The 21,199-nt window shown below is 42.4% G+C and overlaps 2 protein-coding genes across 2 annotated transcripts; both read left to right on the forward strand.

Moving 5' to 3' along the window:
• Window positions 1-261: 261 nt before the first annotated feature.
• On the forward strand, window positions 262-10,339 carry LOC306912874 (phthioceranic/hydroxyphthioceranic acid synthase-like; the record flags this gene model as incomplete). Its single annotated transcript, XM_079489329.1, has 6 exons — window positions 262-319; window positions 489-642; window positions 758-918; window positions 1,388-1,594; window positions 3,320-3,501; window positions 4,766-10,339. 6 exons carry the CDS (start codon window positions 262-264, stop codon window positions 10,337-10,339), a joined length of 6,336 nt encoding a protein of 2,111 aa, XP_079345455.1.
• A 9,203-nt stretch (window positions 10,340-19,542) lies between these two features.
• On the forward strand, window positions 19,543-20,978 carry LOC306912786 (E3 ubiquitin/ISG15 ligase TRIM25-like). The gene has a single exon (XM_079489245.1). The coding sequence runs from the start codon at window positions 19,870-19,872 to the stop codon at window positions 20,653-20,655; it is 786 nt and encodes a 261-aa protein (XP_079345371.1). The 5' UTR covers window positions 19,543-19,869; the 3' UTR covers window positions 20,656-20,978.
• The last annotated feature ends 221 nt before the right edge of the window (window positions 20,979-21,199 follow it).

The raw sequence follows: 21,199 nt of genomic DNA on the forward strand, positions 1-21,199 counted from the left end.
ATATTATAAAAGAAAAGAAAGTGGGCTATAAGAATCACCAACCAGGTACATAGCCTACTTACTGTACATACAATACCAGCCAGGTGTGTGAGAGCAAACAGAGAGGCATACTGTACTTCACTGACTGTACTGTACTGTAAATCGTCTCAAATATATGTATCAAAATTGTTGCTAATCGAGTGTGATGAAGTGAAAACTACATTTATTTCAGTTTCATTGGATTATCAGATTGGCTGATGTTGTTCACAGCGATGTGAAGCCATGGAAGAAGTTGAAGATGGAATTGCTGTTGTGGGCATAGGATGCAATTTCCCAGGGGGTAAGAATGAATTTTCTTGAATAAATAATGGTTTAGATTGCACCGGCAGATTTATGCACGTTAATATACAATAAACAGCAAATACATTAATATTTCACAATGCCAACAACAATCAATTTCACACCATCATTACGATAATAAATGGTAGGCTAAATCATATTGTACACAGGAGAGGGGCTTGATAATTTCTGGGAAGTTCTTGTGAATGGGAAGAACTGCTCTATGGCAATTCCCAAGGAGAGATTTGACCTGGCGAGCTGGTTTGACCCTGATGACAGCAAAGCGGGCAAGTCTCGCACAGCGAAGGCTGCTCTCATTGATGGGTACGGTTATTCTTAATGAATATGAAACACAACTTCAAAATATTAATATGAAACACAAGTAATTAAAATTAAAAATTAAAAAACAACTTTAAATGGCTGTGAATGTCCCCTGTAGGTTCAATGCATTTGACCACAGGTTCTTCGGTATCAGTGACACTGAAGTGGAGCGCATGGACCCCCAGCAGAAGATGGTTCTTCAGTGTGTGTACAGGGCTTTAGAGGATGCTGGACTGCCAATGGAAAAGGCCAGTGGCACAAAAACAGGAGTGTTTCTGGGTAAGGTTCTCAAAATAAGTGCTACTGTAACTCTGAGTGTAACAATGGATCTATCATTACGGATTTGTCTGTGTAGAAGAAAGAAATACTTTGTTGTGTATTTTGAACTACCAGCATGTATTCAGAAAATAATTACATAAAGTGCACAAAGACCCGCACACCGTCTGCACTTGCAATACGAACACTTTATTTAGGCAACGTTTCAGTCAAAGACATTCTTCAAGCATCTGCTGAACTACCAGCATGCACATTATTACAGATATTTCTTACATGCTTTTAGATTTAAATGAACTCACAATGTAAACATTTACTATAATGGTAACATTTTAAACACTTTGGATGCTGTGTATAGGAAAAAAATGTTTAGATTTACAAATGTCTTAACTTTTAGATACAGAAATACTATAATGCAAAATGACTGTCTGTGTGGCATTACAAAATATCACCATATCAATTCTGTTCCTTATAGGTTTGATGAACAGAGATTATGAACAAACTGCTGCACACGTGCATCCCAGCGTGATCAACCACTGGACGGGCTCTGGGCTAGCTATGAGCATCGCTGCTAACCGAGTGTCCTACGTCTTCAACCTCACTGGACCTTCAATGGCTATAGACAGCGCTTGTTCATCATCGCTCGTGGCTCTTCATCTGGCCTGTCAAGCCATTAAACAAGGTTGGCAGTATATCTTAAATGTATAGAAACATGTTGTGTAAAAAAGTATAGCAGTTACTGTATCTCTCGCCTTTATTGATTGCACAAAAGTTCAGATTGTTGCCAAGAAACCTGTTAATATTTGATCCTGTTGGTCACTAAGAGTATTGCGGCTCTCAGTGACTCAGTATTAATATTTACCCATCCTGCAGCGATTGGGGAGCAATTAGGTGTTAAAGGAGCATTCAGTGATTTGGGTGATTTGGAAAACCACCCAGTCCGCCCCGGTAACAAAATGTGCACATGCACGCTCTACAGTGGGGGGAAGTGCAACAGGCCAACAGCATGTGCACCAAGGCCCGCCCCCACTCGATCATGATTGGAGGAAGGCCCCTCTCATCCTGATTGGATGAAGGCTTTGCCACCCGCCACCAAAACTGAAACTAGGGTTTTTTTAACCCAGGGGCTCACTGGGGACAGGGAGGAACTCCTTATATGGTCAGCACACTCTATAGTAGGGAGGATTATCCAGAAAAAAAGAAAAAACAAGTGATATTTGAATTAAGTCAAATCACTGAATATACCTTTAAAGGAGCATTCAGTGATTTGGGTAATTTGGAAAACCACCCAGTCCGCCCCGTTAACAAAATGTGCACGTGCACACGCTCTACGGTGGGGGAAGTGCAACAGGCCAACAGCATGTGCACCAAGGCCCGCCCCCACTTGATCATGATTGGAGGAAGGCCCCTCTCATCCTGATTGGATGAAGGCTTTGCCACCCGCCACCAAAACGGAAACTAGGGTTTTTTGACCCCAGGGGTTCACTGCAGGGGACAGGGAGGAACTCCTTATATGGTCAGCACACTCTATAGTAGGGAGGATTATAAAAATAAAATAAAAAATAAGTGATATTTGAATGAAGTGAAATCACTGAATATACCTTTAAGAGTCTTGCTCAGGGACACACATCAACACGTTGCCTGGCCTGGAATCAAACCTGGGACAGGGCCTCTGGCTTGAGAGCTTCCCAGGCTGGCTCACTAACCACTCAGCTACGGCCGCCCCAAATAGGCTAAAGTCAACTTAATAATAATAATCATAATAACTTGAATTTATTTACCCAAGGACTCTTTACAATACAAAAAAATAACAATAAACAAACAATTTGCCAAAAGCCTGAGTAAACAACTGTCTCTTCAGTGCGGACTTGAAAGAGGGAGAGAGTTCCAGAGGGCAGGGGCTGCCACACTGAAAGTTCTATCACAGAGGGTCTGCTTATTGCCGTGGCAGATGGTGAGGAGCCCCAAGTCAGAAAACCTCTGATTCCGCTCTGGGGTGTAAGTCCTTGAGGAGGTCTGACAGGTATACCGTGTGGCTATATAGAGGGCATGGAGAGCTTTATAGATGAGGAGGAGCAGTTTAACCGGAAGCCAGTTGAGGTGTTTGAGGGTGGGGGTGATGTGCTGCCAGGGTTTGGTATGGGTGAGCACTCTGGCAGCTGAGTATTGCACATACTGCAGTCTGTCCAGGGCTTTGCTGGGGAGCTTGAACAAGACACCATTACAGTAAACCAGGTGCGGGCGGAGATGAAAGTGTGGATGAGGGTCTTACTACCTCCTCCTGCACAGTATAGGCATCGCCATGCATAGGGGATTATAGATCATGCGTAATATGGCCTGAAATATGATTCATATTTGTGAAGTTTGTAAATATTATTAAGTTTCATTGCTTATTCTCTGTTATCAGGAGACTGTGAGATGGCTCTGTGCGGGGGGGTCAGCTGTATCATGGAGCCACGAGTGTTTGTTGCTCTCAGCAAGGCCAAGATGATCTCACCTGATGGAACCAGTAAACCTTTCTCCAGCACAGCTGATGGCTACGGCAGAGGAGAGGGCTGTGGGGTGGTTCTGCTAAAACCACTAAGAAAGGTACGCTTTGACAAAAAATAATATAGCAAGAAAAACGTAAACACCCAGAATTTTGCTGTGCATGTTCACTTTTAGCTTAAGTCATGAGGCACGTTTTAAGTCATAGCGTAAATAGCAGAGCCACACACACAATGCAACAACAATGATGAGCAGCTGTGAGCTTGTAGATCAACTATTTTTGTGACACTGTCATACAGCCAAGTATTAAATAGGACATGATATTAGACAAAAAGAAGGGAACACGGAGATACACGCTTCTGCTGAACAGCGAAGATATACTGTTAAGATAGTGTAGGACTCTAGGTCTAGAAAGATCTATCTCTATAAATATCTGGGCATATGGATAGACGACAAACTATCATTTAAAACCCACATTTCACAACTCATCACTAAACTTAAACCAAAACTAGCATTCCTCTATCGAAATAAAGCCTGCTTTAATTCAAACAATAGGAAGCAGTTGATTCAAAGCACAATTTTATCAGTTATCGACTATGGCGATGTTATCTACATGCATGCAGCTCTGTCGTCATTAAAACCACTCGACACAATCAACCACTCCCCTCCGGTTTATAATTGGAGATGGGTTCCTCACCCAGGCTGTATGAAAAGGTTGGTTGGCCTTCATTGGCTACAAAGCCTTACTTACTAGCCTACATATCTGAGCAGCCTATATTACATCCCAAAACTGACCAACATCATACCCGCTCCCAAAACTACATTGTGAATTCCGAATTTGGGTAAAACAGCCTTTCATTACTATGCACCTCGCATCTGGACCTGTCTACAATCAATCTTAAAACTGAATAACTTGATTTCACTTGAACGTTTTAAAGACTTGTAAGGATCCATTTGAGATCTATCTGTACTTGTTCACTCTGAATTGTTTCTTATCCTGTAATGTATTTGTGTTTATATTGTATGTTATTGTGTACTGTAATTATTGGAAAAGAGAGCTTGCTCTCAACTCACTTCCCTGAATAAATAAAGGTTAAAGAAAGAAGAAAGAGGTCTAGGACAGGCCCCATCTCAGTTCTGGGAATAAAATGCTTTATGTGATGCCTCTCTGAACTATGACTGGTGGCCTATTCTAGAGGAAAAAATATGAGTAGTATTGTCAGTGTTTTGTGTGATCTGTCCATGTATTGCATATATGTGCTGTGATTTTGTGATTATTTTGAGTGTCCTGGTGGCTGCTTGGCACAAAATGAATTTCCACGAGGACAAATAAAGCATCTACCTGTCTGTCTTGCTTATTACACAGGCTTTACAAGAATGTGACCATATATGGGGTGTCATTACCAAAACGGCAGTCAACCAAGATGGTCATACAGTCTCTCCCATCACCAAACCCTCCATGGTTCAACAAGAGGAGCTGCTGCGCACAATCTACTCAGAGTCTGACCTGCAGAATGTCCAGTACATCGAGGCACATGGGACTGGAACCCCAGTCGGAGACGCAACAGAGGCTGGCAGCATCTCAAACGTCATCGCCAAAGCCAGGCCTCCAGGTTCAGAGACACTCCGCATCGGCTCTGTGAAGAGCAACATTGGACACACAGAGTCTGCAGCTGGGGTGGCAGGGCTCATTAAGGTACTGTTAATGATGAAGCATGAAACCATTGTTCCAACTGTGTTCTACTCTGAAGACGGTGCCAGTATAGATGCCAAAGCCCTAAATGTAAAGATTCCTACTGAAGTAGAGATGTGGAATTTCTCTGGTGACAGAATTGCAGGGGTAAACAATTTTGGTTTTGGAGGAACAAATGCACATGCTATTGTCAAACAATACAAACAGTCGGTATTTCCTCCAAAGAGTACATGGATACAAAATAAGTGTTTTGTCATGTCAGCACATTCACCTAAATCACTAATTTCCACAATGGAAGACACCATTAAACATGTAGATGAAGACAGCGCTGTTGACCTAGACTCGCTGGTGTACACATCAGCTTGTCGTAGAAGCCATCGAAAACACAAATACAGAAAGGCCATCATGACTTCTTCTCTGGCCGAGCTTAAGGGGCAACTACAATCTATCCTGAGCAAAGATATTGCCCCATCCTTCTCAGATGTGAACCTGGTGTTTGTCTTCTGTGGGAATGGTGTGACCTACCATGGCATGTGTAAGCAACTATTGAAACGGGAGACTGTATTCAGAGAAAAGATCAAAGAGGTTGAGAAACTCTTCCAAAGATTCAATAGACTGAGCATTTTGGACAGACTTGAGAGTGAGTTTGAGAGTAGTGACTTCTCAAGCCCAGGTGTTATCCAACCACTCCTATTTGCTATCCAGGTTGGCATTGCCACCCTCCTCAAGTTCTGGGGGGTCAAACCTGATGTAATTCTTGGGCACTCTGTTGGTGAGGTTGCTGCTGCTCACTGTTCTGGCCTCTTGTCTCTTGAGGATGCAGTGAAGGTGATCTACTACCGCAGTACCCTCCAGAGCAAGGTCACAGGAGGCAAGATGCTGGTGATCAGCAACATGGCTGTGTCAGAGGTTCTAAATGTCATCCCTCGTTATTCTAACAAGGTTTGCCTCGCTGCCGTCAACAGTCCCCAGTCCTGCACTCTCTCTGGTGATGCAGATGCTATAGAAAGCCTCTACAGTGAGTTGCATGCATCAGGCGGTAGTCAGAATCTGTTCCTCCATGTTCTGAATGTTCCTGCCGCTTACCACAGCCACATGATGGATACAATTCTATCTGACATTACAGACAGCATCGGCTCCTTACAGGTGAAGGATCTAGAGTCAGAGTTGATCTCGACAGTGACAGGCAAGGAGGTAGCGCAGCATGATTTTAGCACAGGTATGTACTGGGCCAGGAATGTCCGGGACCCAGTATTATTTGAGCAGGCAGTGAGAGCAGCATCTAAAGGAAATAATGCAAATAATGCAGTGTTTGTAGAAATTGGCCCAAGGAGAGCTCTCCAAAGGAACATCATAGAAACTCTAGGAAACAACACCCCTGTTCTTGGATCAGTTCTGCCAGAGAAAGATCATGAAACAATGCTGAGCCTTGTGTCTAAGCTTTTTGAGCTGGGGGTTCAGGTAGACTGGAGTCAGTTCTACAGAGGATGTGAGAGATCCCCATTTCCTTTCCCAAGATACCAGTTTGATTTATCTCAACGGGATATAATCATTGAAGCAGCTTGTAGAAACACAGCAACTAACCACCCTGTGCTGCGTCAGATTAGCAACGGCAGCAACACTTTCAGCTGTGATGTGTTGTCTGACTCATCATCCTACCTGCAAGAGCATAAATTCAACGGCACACCCATCATCCCTGGTGCCTTCTATGTCGAGTTGGGTTTGGCTGCTTTCATGGCAAATGCCAAACCAAAGATACCACTCCGCTCTCTTCAACTGAGTGTAGATTTTCATAGTCCATTCGAATTAATGCAGAATAGACCAGAAATGAAAGTGCAACTAGCGCCAGCAGAGAACGAGTCTACTTTCAAGGTGTTCTCTTCATCTGCCATTTATGCATCAGGTACAATCACTTGCAAGCAAGAAAGGGTCATCGAGGAACAGAGTATTTCTTTAAATACCATCTACAAAAGATGCACATCTGTGGTCAGATCTGAACAGTTCTATGGGTATCTTTCTCAGGGGGGCTTTCAGCACGGGACTGTTTTCCAGAATAAGGGAGATGTGTATTATGGGGAGGAATTGATGGAGGCATATTCAGTTGCAACAGTTAAAGAGGACTTATGGCCTCAGTTATACGACTACTGCATCCATCCTGTTGTACTTGACTTCCTGATGCAACTTCTCCCCGTTACAGTGGCACATGCCTTTGTGGGAAGACCAGGTTTCCCAGCAAAAATTGGAAGTTTGACAGTGTTGGAACCACTTCAACGTGAAATGATTATCTACCTTAGAGCAATTGATTTGGGTGTTGATCACTTTGAAGTCTGTGGCTTCTTCACAGATAAAGAAGGAAGAGTGCTGGTGGAGGTAAAACATGTGTTGGTCAAGTACCTTGGAAGTCTCACTCATTTGGTTGAGGAAAACTTCTACCACAATGAATACAATAAAGTTGCTTCTGAAAACATCACATCACCTGATCTTCCTAAGGCCTTGGTCTTCTGTGACCGGTTAGGCATAGCTAACGCAATGCAACAACACCTGGACTCAAGATCTCAATTCATTTCCTTCTCACATGCAAAGGAAATCTTGAGTCATGGATTCCATACTCTTTTGATAAATCTCAACATCACAGAAATAGGTAAACATTTTCATGAGGTCTTGTTTTTGTGGGGTGAAGAAGATCTCACTTCAATGGCAGCCGATATTGTCCTGCAGAATTTGGTGAGCTGCTGTGAGCTATTCCGCCAAATAGTCTTTGAACTGAAGCTAACAAAGTTCACTAACTCTATCAGAGCAATAACCTACCGTGCTTCTGAAATCTCAGTAGACCACGTAAACCCAGGCTTTGCTCTGCTTGGCATGACAAGATCATTTGCTGCAGAGTTACCAGAGCTTTCTTTTCAACTGATTGACATAAGTTCCACCTCTGATCAGGACATCGCTGCACTGTCTCAGATCCTGAGATCATACCCTTGCAGTAAGTACCCAGAATTGGTAGTAAGAGATGGTTCAGTTTTGAAACCTTCCATTGTCCGTACCCATGTTCAAAGTGATATTAACAGCTTTGATGTTAACTTCTGCTCCATGCTGTCTGACCCCTGCATCCTTCAGACAGCTGATGCATATACAATGACCAAGCTGTCTGCCATTCCTTTCAATCATAATGACCACCGGCCTATTGCTGAGTCATCAGTTGAAATTCAGATCACTACTTTGTGTGCTCATACGTCTGACTATTATCCTGTCAGTGTTTCACAATTGAGATATGGCCAGACTATCTATTTCAACAAACAAGCATCCCAGAATCATAATGTACTCGCTCTTGATTTCTGTGGCACAATTACAGCACTGGGAAAGGATGTTAGAAAGTTTAAAGTTGGAGATCATGTTTCTGCTTGTTACCCCGTTCAGGCAGCAACCACAGTCTCAGTGCCAGTAGATGCATGCTACGGTAGCAAACGATTCCCATTCCTGAGGAGAACCCCTTGTGTTTCATACTTTGTCCTTGCATGGGAGATCCTGTGCAGAGCTTTGGCCGGAAACAAACAAAATCTGGGAATTATATCTTCAGTCCCAGACTCTGTGCTGATGAAAGTTTTGACTCTCACAGCTCACAAATCAGGATGGAATGTCATCGGTAGTACACAGTGCAATGGGTCTTTTGTAGATGGAAAGCAAGTAGAGGCCTTTGTCCTTCTTCCCCAGTTTGATGAGGCTATGATTGCTAACCTTTGCAACGTTCCTGGCGTACGCAATGTTATCGTAGTCTGTGAATCTCAATCCCAGTGTTTGATGGTTCAGGACACATTTCAAAATGTGAGGGAAGGTGTTTGTCTGCAGACCATTCAAATGCTAGTGGTTTTACAGAAGGGCTCCCTGACTGCACAGAGGTCCCGTATTTACCACTGGCTTAAGTCCATGAATTTGGACAGGAAATCATTTTCCCTTGAGAATGTTGCCTTGCAGAGTGTAACATCCGAAAATATTGACATGCTCCCACTGGAAAGGTCAAAGTCATACTTCAACTTAAAGACCCTGCATGTGGTGGCACTGGCAAAAGATGTAATAGGTGCTCTATCTGTTATTCCATTGCTGCCTACAAAGAAACAGCTTTTCAGTAAGTGGGCTGTGTACATTGTGACAGGCGGGTTGTCAGGGTTGGGATTTGAAACTGTCAAGTTCATTTGTCAGAGAGGTGGAGGACATGTTGTCATACTCTCCAGAAGCAGTCCGACAAAAGAGATGCAAGAAGAGATACAAAATGTAGAGAACCAGTGTGGGGCATCCATCATTGCCATGGAATGTGATGTATCTGTATTTGGTTGTTTGTGTAAAACTATCAACGCAATCAGGCAGAAACTCCCCACTTGTCCAATCAGAGGAGTGTTCCACAGTGCCGTTGTCTTGCATGACGGGTTGATTGAAACACTTAACGAATCTCTCTACGAGAAGGTCCTCAGGCCCAAAGTGAACGGTGTTCTGAATCTGCATCATGCCACACAACATTGCGAGTTAGATTACTTTGTGTGTTACTCCTCCATCTCTGCCTTCCTGGGAAATGCATCACAAACAAACTATGCGGCAGCCAATTCGTTTCTCGACACGTTCTGCCATTATAGACGCAAGCTTGGGCTCCCAGGCCAGTCTATCAACTGGGGAGCTTTGAACCTGGGTCTTCTTTTAAACAAGGATCACTTCCATAGGTTTCTGAAGGCTAAGGGAATCATGGTGCTGGATGTCGCAGAGATTCATGCAAGCTTGGAACAATGCCTTGTGATCAACAGACCCCAACAAGCCATATGCAGGTTTCACTTCAAAAACATCAGGTACAACATCCTCTCCCAAAATACCGCCTTGTCAATGCGCTTGTCTGCCGTGGTAGAAGAGGCCTTCCAAAAACCCAAACAGTCGGATTCACAGACAAAACAAACAGACACAGTCACACCGAGTGACTATGTCAAATCTCTACTTAGTGAGACCATTGGCATTGATAAGAGTGAGTTGAGTGAAGAATTGTTGCTCTCCTCTTTAGGCATTGACTCAATGCAGGCGATGACTCTGCAGAACCTCATCTTTCAGGAGAGAGGTGTGAATGTGCCCCTGGTCAAACTGCTGAACCCAAATGCCACACTGTCAACAGTGGTAACCATCTTAACTGAAGGAACTAGCAGTGAACATGTTATGAACGATGACCAAGGGTCCACCTTGATTCAAGAGACAGATGCTATTTCCACAAGGCTTTAGAACAGTACATAGACAAAGCATTGCATGTTTAGCTATCATTTATGATTGTAAAAACATTTAAGCAAATGCTTTAAGCTAATACACAGATTAGAGGTTTATATGTCAGAACGGTATTACTGTTTTTTTGTGTCTTGATGTTGATATTAGGTATTCAGTTAGTGCAAGGACTGCTCTTTTCACCCTACCACGAACCGCACGTTGAAGCCACATTGTCGGAATGGTCGTGCGTCAGAATGCCACTCTCTCCCCTCGTGACGCCATGTGTGGCAGTGCTAGTCTATGGACTTTTAATGTTTGCTTAAGCAGTGACATCATGTAGCAGCCACAGTGGGTGCCCCTCACTTCACACGAGAGTGAGTTTTTTAAGTAGTGTGTATTACTTGTGTCTTAGTTGCAGTTTAGTTTTACTTTATTTTACTTGGTACCTTTATTTTGTAGTATGTTAGTGGTCTCCTGGTTTCCTATGTTGTTCCTGTTTACTTGTCTTGTCTCTCCAGTCTTGTGATTAGCCTACGTCTTGCACCTGTGTCCTTTTAGTTGTAGCCGCCTATCCCAGTGTTGATTGTCTGTTGACTTCACCTGTGACCTGTTAGTGCTTGTGCCTATTTAAACCTCCATGCTGTTAGTTCTGGTGCTTTGTTATAAGTTGAAGTCATAGCAGTGCTGCCAGGTGTGTGATAATTATCATTTTATCCTCTGCACAATATGTGATCAATAATGCTAAAAATGCTAGCAAAAGGGCATTTCTGTGTAGAGTTTGCATGTTCTCCCTGTGTCCCCTTTCTAATCTAATTTTAGGCTTTTATTTGTGGAAAGTCAGGAACTCATATTGTTGTCTCAAACAAGGTTGTTTCCTACAATAAGTATGCTATTTATTGTGGAATTACATATTTAAACCTGTGATTTATCTTTTCTGTGGTTGTGTACGATAGTTTCCCTTTAAATATAATTTTAAGCCTTGGGTATAACAATTTAAAAATTCTCATTTGGCAACACTGGTTCTTTGCCAGATTAGTCTGTTTTCCTAGTGCTCCCAGTGTTCCTATACCAGTCGTTTCTAGTGCTCCTCATGTTTCCTGTTTTCATGAGAATAAATGCTCTGAAATCTACATGTGCCTCTCGTCCTGTAATTGAGTTCTACCTATCTCTCTGACTTGCACCGTGAGTCTGTGACTGGACGAACTTCAACTGTGGGTCAAACTGACAACCTTCTGACCCCCAGGCGGCCTTTCTACCCACTCAGCTAAGACCACCAATATGTTAGACTAGATCGCTCGACCGGCCTTGGTGACGTTGTAGATCTGCTATTTTTTGCTTTTGAAGACCTCTGATCTAGAGACTAATAAAGTTTGAGGATGCAAAACAAATGAAAATGGAGAAGTATTAACATATGCCTGTAGATGCAGTACACTTAATTTTGAGCACTTGAACGGTGGATTTTTATGGTTTTCATACAAACTTTTGATTTATGGTGAAATGGGAGAACAATGCTCAATAATCAATAATTTGGCATGACTGAAAACAGATGTTTCAGCTGATTTTTATTTTATTTTTAACACAAATTAAGCAATTCACCAGTGCATAGAAATAGAATTTCAAAATACTATATGCTTGGCTAGGAGTTGGCTATCCTGTACATATGGCTTAGCCTACAGCCCCACCTAGGGACAGGTTCAGATATTTCTATTTGTTAAAGGTTCCCTTCAATTATTTTATGTGCCAGTGGTGGTAATACTGGACTCCACCATTATACTGTACAGTGTACACCATTATACTTTTGTATATAAACGATATATATAAAGTATCAAAACAATTTAAATTTGTCATTTTTGCAGATGACACCAACATCCTTTGTTCTGGAGTAAATTTACAGCGGCTCTTAGAGATGATTAAAATAGAAATAAATAAATTAAAATAATAAAACCAAATTAATGATTTTTGGAAATCGAAAAATAGATGCAAGAGTGCAACTGGTAGTGGACCAGGTTGATATTGAGCAGGTATATGAAATAAAATTTCTAGGGGTATTTCTAGACTGCAAGCTTTCTTGGAAGCCGCAGATAAAATATGTAAGATCCAAAATATCAAGGAGCATTGCTGTATTGGGGAAAGCCAAACATTTACTAGAACAGAGGGTGTTGTATATTTTATATTGTTCACTTGTAGTGCCGTATCTGACTTACTGTGTGGAGGTTTGGGGTAATGCCTATAAAACAACTTTACAACCATTATGTATACTACAAAAAAGAGCATTGAGAATTGTACACCATGTTGGGTACAGGGATCATACAAATATACTGTTTTTGAATTCCAAGGGCCCTATTATGCATGTCTTAAGTACCAGGTCTTATTACTTAACTTAAGACCTGGAGGCGTGATCAATGCCATTTGGCTATTCTGAGTGGCCAAACAGCATTGACCACGCCTCCAGGTCTTAAGTTAAGTCATAAGACCTGGTTTTGATTGATTGATTGAAGAATTTATTAACAGTTTGCAGAATTACAGTACATTTCAAGCACAAACTCAATACAAAGGCTGTTAACTGTGAGTGGACGACCCAATTAAGCATTACACTTGTTTCCAATAGGGTCCACCATGTTCAAATCATCAAAACATTTAGAGACGTACAAATAGACACTTCTATAGACAGAACAGGAATTCATCAAAAAGGAGGTAAAAAGGGAAAAGAAATATATACAGTGAGGGGAAAAAAGGGGGGGCGGGGGGGGGGGATTCAGATTTTACGGGGGCCAGTTTCGAATTGCAGCCATCCGTAGGTGCCCTTTGAGAGCGGTTTTGAAGGAGTCAAGGGATTCGCATGTCTTAATGACAGTTGGTAGGGCGTTCCACATTTTGGTGGCATAGGAGCGAAAATAATTTAGTCCCTTGTTTGTGCCGAATCTGGGTTGTACATGGTTCGTTGCACTCCCTCTGGTGTTGTGGGTGTGGACTTCGTTAACATTAAGGAAGTATCTAGACAGGTACATGGGTATCTTGGTGGTGTATCGAATCTTGTGGACCAGACCCATTGCAAGATGCTGTACTCTGTCGTCGACCCTAAGCCATTCCAGCCTGTCGAAGTGGGCAGGGGTGAGGTGGGTTCGGGGGGCTAGATCAAGTAGGAGCCTGACCAGTTTGTTTTGGGAAGTCTGGAGCCTGGTTTTAAGGGCCTTTGAGGTGCTGTGGTACCAGGAGGTGCATGTATAGTCAAAGAAACCCTGTACAAGGGCTCCTGTTAAGGTCTTCAAGGTGTTTTTGTTGACCAGTGAGGAGATCCTGTAGAGGAATCTTGTTCTATGGTTGACTTTTTTGATTACGTTGGTGGCCATTTTATCACCGGAAAGATTAGCCTCCAGGATGGAACCTAGGTAGGTAATTTCATCTTTACGTGTGATAACATTGTCACCCACTCTAACCAAGAAGCCATTTGCCTTGCTGAGATTACTAATAGAGCCAAAGAGAATGGATTCAGTTTTTCCCAGGTGTAAAGATAGTTTGTTATCAGCGAGCCAGGTGCAGATTCTACCGAGTTCAGAGCTGAGGGCATTTTCAACCTGCAGTTTGTCCCTGTCCGAGACCAGCAGTGCTGAGTCATCTGCGAACAGGAACAAGTTGCAGTCACAGGCTGAAGTCATGTCGTTTACATATATTAGGAACAGTAGAGGCCCTAGTATGCTTCCTTGTGGAACGCCACAGCTCACTGGGAGGGGGGGGGACAGTGTTCCGTTCACTTCCACCATCTGTTCTCTCCCCTCCAGGTAGGATTGCATCCAGCTCACTGATGTGCTATCGAAACCAATTGCTTTTAGCTTGTTAACCAGTATGGAGTGGTTCACGGTGTCAAAAGCCTTTTGGAGGTCCAGCATGACCATGCCGCAGTATTTGCCAGCGTCCACCTCTTGTTTGATGTGGTCGCTCAAATAGAGAAGGCATGTGTCAGTGGAGTGGGATGTTCTGAAGCCAGATTGGAACTCGTACAATAATTTATTAGTGGCAAGATACTTTTCAACCTGTTCATAGACTATTTTTTCCATCACTTTCGAGATGGAACTAAGAATAGAAATAGGGCGGTAGTTGCCGGGGTCTAATTTACTCCCTTTCTTGTGCAAGGGGGTTACTTTGGCCAGTTTGAAATCTTGGGGGACCTGTCCCTGTTTGATGGAGAGGTTTACTATGTGGGTGATGATTGGAGCTATAGAGATGGCTGAGTCTCTGAGAAATTTGGAGGGAATGTTGTCATGGCCTGTGGCCTTGTGGGGTTGGAGGGCACTCAGTTTCTTAATTACCTCATCAGTTGTTACCATAACTAGTTTAAAATCGTCTTTACAAACACCTAGGTTTTTGTAGAAGGTTGTAATGTGCTCTACACCAAAGAGCCCAGAGTGGGAGGGCAGTTTGTTAACCAGAGTTGTTGCTATGTTTGTAAAGAAGATATTCAAGTAGTTGGCCACATCAAGGTTGTCAGTGATGAGAGTGTTGTCAGATTTGATGTTTATGTTCGAAAATCTGGTTTTTAGTTTCTGACCATAGCTTAGTTGATTGTTTAGTAGCTTCCAGAGCTCATGAGGATTGTTTTTGTTTTCCTGAGCTTTATCATTAATGAAGTTACTTTTAGCTGATTTGGTCATGGCAGTTACACTGTTTCGTAGTTTGATTCGTTGTGTATTTAGGTTGTTCAAACGAGCTTGGCGAACACTGTCGAAGCGCTTGGCTAGCTTTGACTTGCATTTTAGAACTTCAGAGCATTTTTTGTCTCTGGCTTTCATTGCAGCCAGTATGTCCGAATTCATCCATGGTTCCGAGCGGGTTTTGCCCCTGGTGGTTCTCAAAGGAGCCATGTTGTTCAGTACTGATGTAAATTTGGTTTTGAAGCCAAGCCAAGCTTCTTCGACAAGTGTGCTTTTAAGCTCATCGGACCAATCCAGACTCTCCAATACTTGGTTAAAGACCTCACTAGAGTAGGTTTTGAGGTCCCTTGATATGACTGTTTTGTGGCAGCCGGTCTTAAGTTTTTGTATTTTGCGGGTACAGAATATCATAAAATGATCACTAAGCCCACATACAATAACCCCTTTCTTGGAGATTCTGGATTTGTCCGAGGACAGAATGAGATCAATGACAGTTTGAGTAGAATCACACACTCTAGTGGGTTGGGTAATTAGCTGACTGACACTATGTAGATCACAGAACTTACTGAATGACTTAAACACAGGTGCTTCCTTACGTTGCATGTCTGTATTGTAGTCGCCAATCAGGATTTTCTCTACACATTCCTCCTCAGCTAAGCACCCCTCAAGTATATCATAGAACCCATGTTGGTCAGGCGGTCTGTAGACGGTGCCCACTAATACTGATTTAGCCTTTTTGAAAATTAATTCAACCCACACAGTTTCAATTTCATCATGCTGTAAGTCAGTACGAGTAACATATTCAGTGTCTTTGTGAATATACATACACACGCCACCACCATAATGGTACTTAAGACACGCATAATAGGGCCCCAAGTGTCTTAAGTTTATGGATCTGGTCAAGTTCAAAACTGCTCAAATAATGTACAAAGCAAAGAATCAGTTACTTCCTAGGAACATTCAATATTAAATGTATTTAAGGACAGAGAATGTGTTTATAATTTAAGAGGAAAAAATAATTTTGAGAAACGTTTTGGGCGTACAAATTTGAAGAACATGAGCATTTCACATGGTGGAGTGACTCTGTGGAACGGTCTGGAGGATGAAATTAAAAATAGTGGAACTATTGCACTGTTCAAGAAGAGGTTTAAATATACTTTGCTTATGAGCTACAGAGAAGAAGCATGAGGGGGGAGGGGGGGTTGAGGGTACATTATGGTTCCACTTAGTGCTAAAATAAATAGACAAATCATAATATAATATAAAGGGAACCTTGACACATTTGTTTAATTTTTAAAGTGTATAATTAGGGGTAGGACCAGATAAGCTCAGGCTTCATTCCTGCTCCTTTTCGAACTGTACTATATTTTGTTTTGCTTTTGTTTTAACTTTTCTTTTCTTTTAATGCATTATTGTATATTTTGTATTTTTATTGTCATTTTTATTTAAAAGAGTTCGAAATAAACATTCATTCATTCATACTGTAAACATACATATTGTTGTCATTATGGGAAGATAAAGTGTCTAAAAGTCCATCGATTCACCGCCCAGTGTAATTTCATGCCAACATTTACCTTATAACATGTATATTATGTATATTATACATGCCCCATGTCCCATGCACCTGCTCATCCAATTGAAATTACAACAAAATCTTAAATTATTATATATTAATTGTTGCTAACTTTGAAAGTAAATCACATTTTATATTTGTGTGGGTACATGCAGAACTCTTTGTTCTCAACCTTCTTCTGTTCAGGTTTAACCACTTTCACCCTGGCGTCGTTAAGCAGGTAGAACAAGGGTTCCTAAGCTTTTCAGGCACCCTTCAAAAATAATCACGAGCTTGTTCAGGGTGAGTTGAGAAACAATGCAGTAAATGATCTGGTGACAAATGATGACGCGTCGATGTTGTCAGTTACTGGGAAGTCGGATGTCAAGAACTTCCACAAAAAAGTGAGATAGAATCTCAAGGGAAACCGCACCGGTTTGCCTGGTTGAGTCACCATTATAAGGAAATGTGCCCATAATCTATCGCAAGTGTTTGCTTACTCATAGAGTAAGTTACAATGAACAGCAACATGAGTTTAATATGGAAGGTTAATTTCTTTCCCCCACACCACGACCATATCCCCCCTCCCAACACAACAATGGTCCCCAGGTTAATTCTCAGTCAGGGTGGTGGTCCCCAGGTTGATTCTCAGTCAGGGTGGTGGTCCCCAGGGTGATTCTCAGTCAGTGTGGTGGTCCCCAGGTTGATTCTCAGTCAGGGTGGTGGTCCCCAGGTTGATTCTCAGTCAGGGTGGTGGTCCCCAGGTTGATTCTCAGTCAGGGTGGTGGTCCCTGGTTCATAATCAGTTGAAAACCCTTGCTATAGGCTAGTTTGTTGGTTACTTTTGACATAATAATGATCTTATTAGTTCTTTATCACCCAAGTATCACTGCTCACATTCATTCCCATACCCATCATATTATACTACTGCACATTATTTATTGTGCCTTGGTGTTCTTAGTCACCCATGCTTATGTGGCATGTTGTTAATTTGACAACCACAGTACTCACATTGCTGAATATGCCTGTGTAAAGGATAACAGTTCATAGACTCATATAGGCTACAATTATATTCATTAATTAACTCGTATATTATTCAGATATCAGTGCCTCAAGCTGAAATCAGGCTGATCCGGTGCGTCTCAGGAGCAGACACATACAATTCATTGGAGCAACTCTTATGGTGATTTGAGCCTATTACTTTAATAACAGGGTGCAAAGCAAGAAAATGACATTTCCATGTCAGGTCATAAGACAATGCATTTCATTCATCCCTGCAATAACTATTTTTTGCGACCGAAGGTTGCAGTTAACTATGAAACCTTGTGTTTTTGTCACGTCATGTCACACTCAATTTGTCACGTGACGTCATATATTGTGCCCAGGTCGTAACATCACTATGACCTGTTCTGACATTCCATATGTTGATCCTTCCCCATCCATCCTTCCTCTTCGATGTCTCCCTTTTGACCGATACCTGTCCATTTAAACTCTGGACGGGCCTGCCCCAAAGTTATTTGTGCAGCCGCACTTGGCAGCCGGCGAAAACTTGAGTTCTCAACAGGCCCGAAAATGAAGGCCCGGCCCTACCTGTGCCCTCATCAAACCCTGTACACTCAAGACACTGCCACCGCTGCCACCCTTAGATCTCCACATATGGAGCTGACCTGTTCTGACATTCCATGTTGATCTGACCTCATCAAACCCTGTACACTCAAGAGTGTACAAGCAGGAGGAATATGTTTAAAGAGGCAGTGTCTATTCACCCTGTTTAAATATGAGTCAGTAAGTATATTATGAAGGGGAAAAAAAGATATATTGTGCTTCTATGAATTAGGCCTATTTAACAGAGTAAAACATTACTTTTTTACACATTCAGAAAATAATCTGGCGACCCCCCAGATAATTTGGCGACCCCAGGCCTATTTAACCGAGTGAATACTTTTTTATATTCTTTTTTACACATTCAGAAAATAATCTAGCGACCCCCCCAAATAATCTGGCGACCCCCAGAGGGATCGTGGCCAACAGATTGAGAACCTCTGTCTGCCCTAATACTCCAGAAGGAGGACCACAGATCTACATAATGAGAACAACACAAAGAGGACCACAGATCTACATAATGAGAACAATACAACTCAGACGGCCTGGCTGTCTCCGCCCAGTTTAGCTCTCTCTTCCAAGGCCAGCGGGGTGACGGGGTCCCATGACAAACAATAGAGGGCATGGGCGTGACATCATACCCAGAAGTTATGCGGGAATGCTGAGTGGCAAAAAAACTACTTTCTGGCCTTGACAGCCCATACATCCAAACAGAAAAGTCCTATTTGATTGCATAAATGGCTTTAAACAACATTACATTCACTTTGTCACTCACTTTGCCACTCGATCTGACATTCACTTTATGCATGCTCATACCCTAGTCTATAGTGTGTGACATGGACTTGTACATAAAAGCTTGATCAAAAGGTTGATTGAATCAAGACAGGCCTTCAGGCCAGGGTGCTATTTCTTACACCTCAGCCACATGCCACCAGAGAGAACAGCATGGAACAATAGGCTACAAGCAATAGGTCTATAGCCCTATAGCCTACTATACAGATGAACGACTTCACACCTCCCTCCACTAGCCTACACACCCAGCCCCTATATGCTGGATTTGGGTTTTGGTTTGATGATGAAGACAGTGCTGAATTGTGTCACCTCTCAAGTAGATAAATACTTTGGTGTTGTCATAATTGTTTGTCATGACTCCAGAACAATATTCATTTTCTCTCAATCTCTCTCTGAAGGTCACCATTCTGATTTAGTCAAATATCTCCACTCTTCACTCCGAGTGGGGCCCTCTGATCACCCCAAACATCATCACAAATTGACCACTGAGCTAAATTCGGCCATAGCCACTTGCTCAAATGGGATGGCGGGAGCTCTGCCTCCGTCCTCACATCTGCGATCCCCTCCTCCTCGCTGGGGGCGGGGCTAAGGTGCAAGTGGAGGTCTAGAGGACACCAGGTGAGTGAGCAGCAGTAGCAGACGCAGTTGTGTTCAACAGTCTAGAGGAGGTTGTGTCACTGTCTGTTGTTGAGCTGCTCTCCTGAAGACTTGAACTTGTTGGATAGTTTTTTACACTTTTTACAAGGACCAAGAAAACAACCTTTCACCATTCACCAGAAAAAATCTGAGTTAATACTTTACCGGAAAACACAAAACCAAGGACTGCTTGAGTAACAGAACAGATACTCAAACCAACAAAGACCTGAGTGAGTAGCCTACCACATGCAGGTCTGAGGGACCAAACCACTCCAGTTTTAAAGGAACCACAACAACTGTTTTTGAGACATTCAGCTAAAATGGCACAGCAAGAAGTTCAACTTGACGAGGACAAGTTCTGCTGTTCTATCTGTCTGGATCTACCGAAGGATCCAGTGAGTGTTCCATGTGGACACAGCTATTGCAGTAGGTGTATTGACAAATACTGGAATCGGGATAAAAGGGGGAGATTCAGCTGTCCACAGTGCCGACAGACGTTCAACCCAAGACCAGATCTAAAGAAAAACATAATGTTGGCTGACATGATGGATTTACTGAAGAAGACAGAACTCCAAGCTGTTCCTCTGGGCCACTGCTATGCTGGACCTGGAGATGTGGCCTGTGATTTCTGCACTGGGAGAAAACTGAAAGCTGTGAAGACTTGTCTTCAGTGTCTGGTCTCTTACTGTGACACTCACCTCCAGCCTCACTATCAATCTCCTGCCTTTAAGAAACACAAGCTGGTCAACACATCCACCAGGCTTAAGGAGAGCATCTGCTCTCGCCACGACGAGATGAAGAAGCTTTTCTGTTGTACCGATCAGCAGTGTATCTGTTATCTGTGCTCTGTGGAAGAACACAAAGGTCACAATATAATCTCAGCTGCAGCAAAAAGGATTGAGAGACAGAAAGAGCTTGATACAAGTCAGCAGAACATCCAGCAGACAATCCAGGAGAGAGAGAAAGAGGTGAAGGTGATTCACCAGGAGTTAAAGTCCATCAATCACTCTGCTGATAGAGCAGTGGAGGACAGTGACACCATCATTACTGAGCTTACCACATGGACTTTGGTTTTGAGGTCTGGGCGACACTGGAGTTTTGTGTGACCTCATGTGGGTCGCACTTTGACACGGTCCCTGATCATGTGTCATGAATGACTCCACATTCCACAATAGTTCATTCATAATTGTTTTGGTTTTCTTTTCTCTCAAGATCAACATTCTCAGAATCCAAAAAACGAATTGTTCTGTAAACAATGTAAATAAATTTGTTTTGCCTCAGAAACCACTGCCCAGTAATGTTCCTGATTTTAGTTGCCTATTGAGAAGGTATACTGTAGGCTACGTTAATCTGCTGTCTTACTTTCAGATAATTTCTTAATTAGCTGTTTTTACTATTTATATATCTCGGAATTAGGGCTTTCACTGTATTTTTCTGCACCATTTTAATTGTGTCTTGTATGAAACTAGAACTTTCTAGAAAAACAAAACAAAATTAAATAAAGGGTCATTCCTACTATTCTGTGCTATTGCATTCTAGTACCTTTTTCAAAACAAAATGTTATTTTTACAGGTTTTTTCTTTTCTTTTTCTGAAAGAGGGCATGTTCAGCTGTCAGAAAAACATGTGTCCATTATTATTTCCATATCCA

Source organism: Electrona antarctica (genome assembly GCF_951216825.1).
Source record: "Electrona antarctica genome assembly, chromosome: 20".
Lineage (NCBI taxonomy): Eukaryota > Metazoa > Chordata > Actinopteri > Myctophiformes > Myctophidae > Electrona > Electrona antarctica.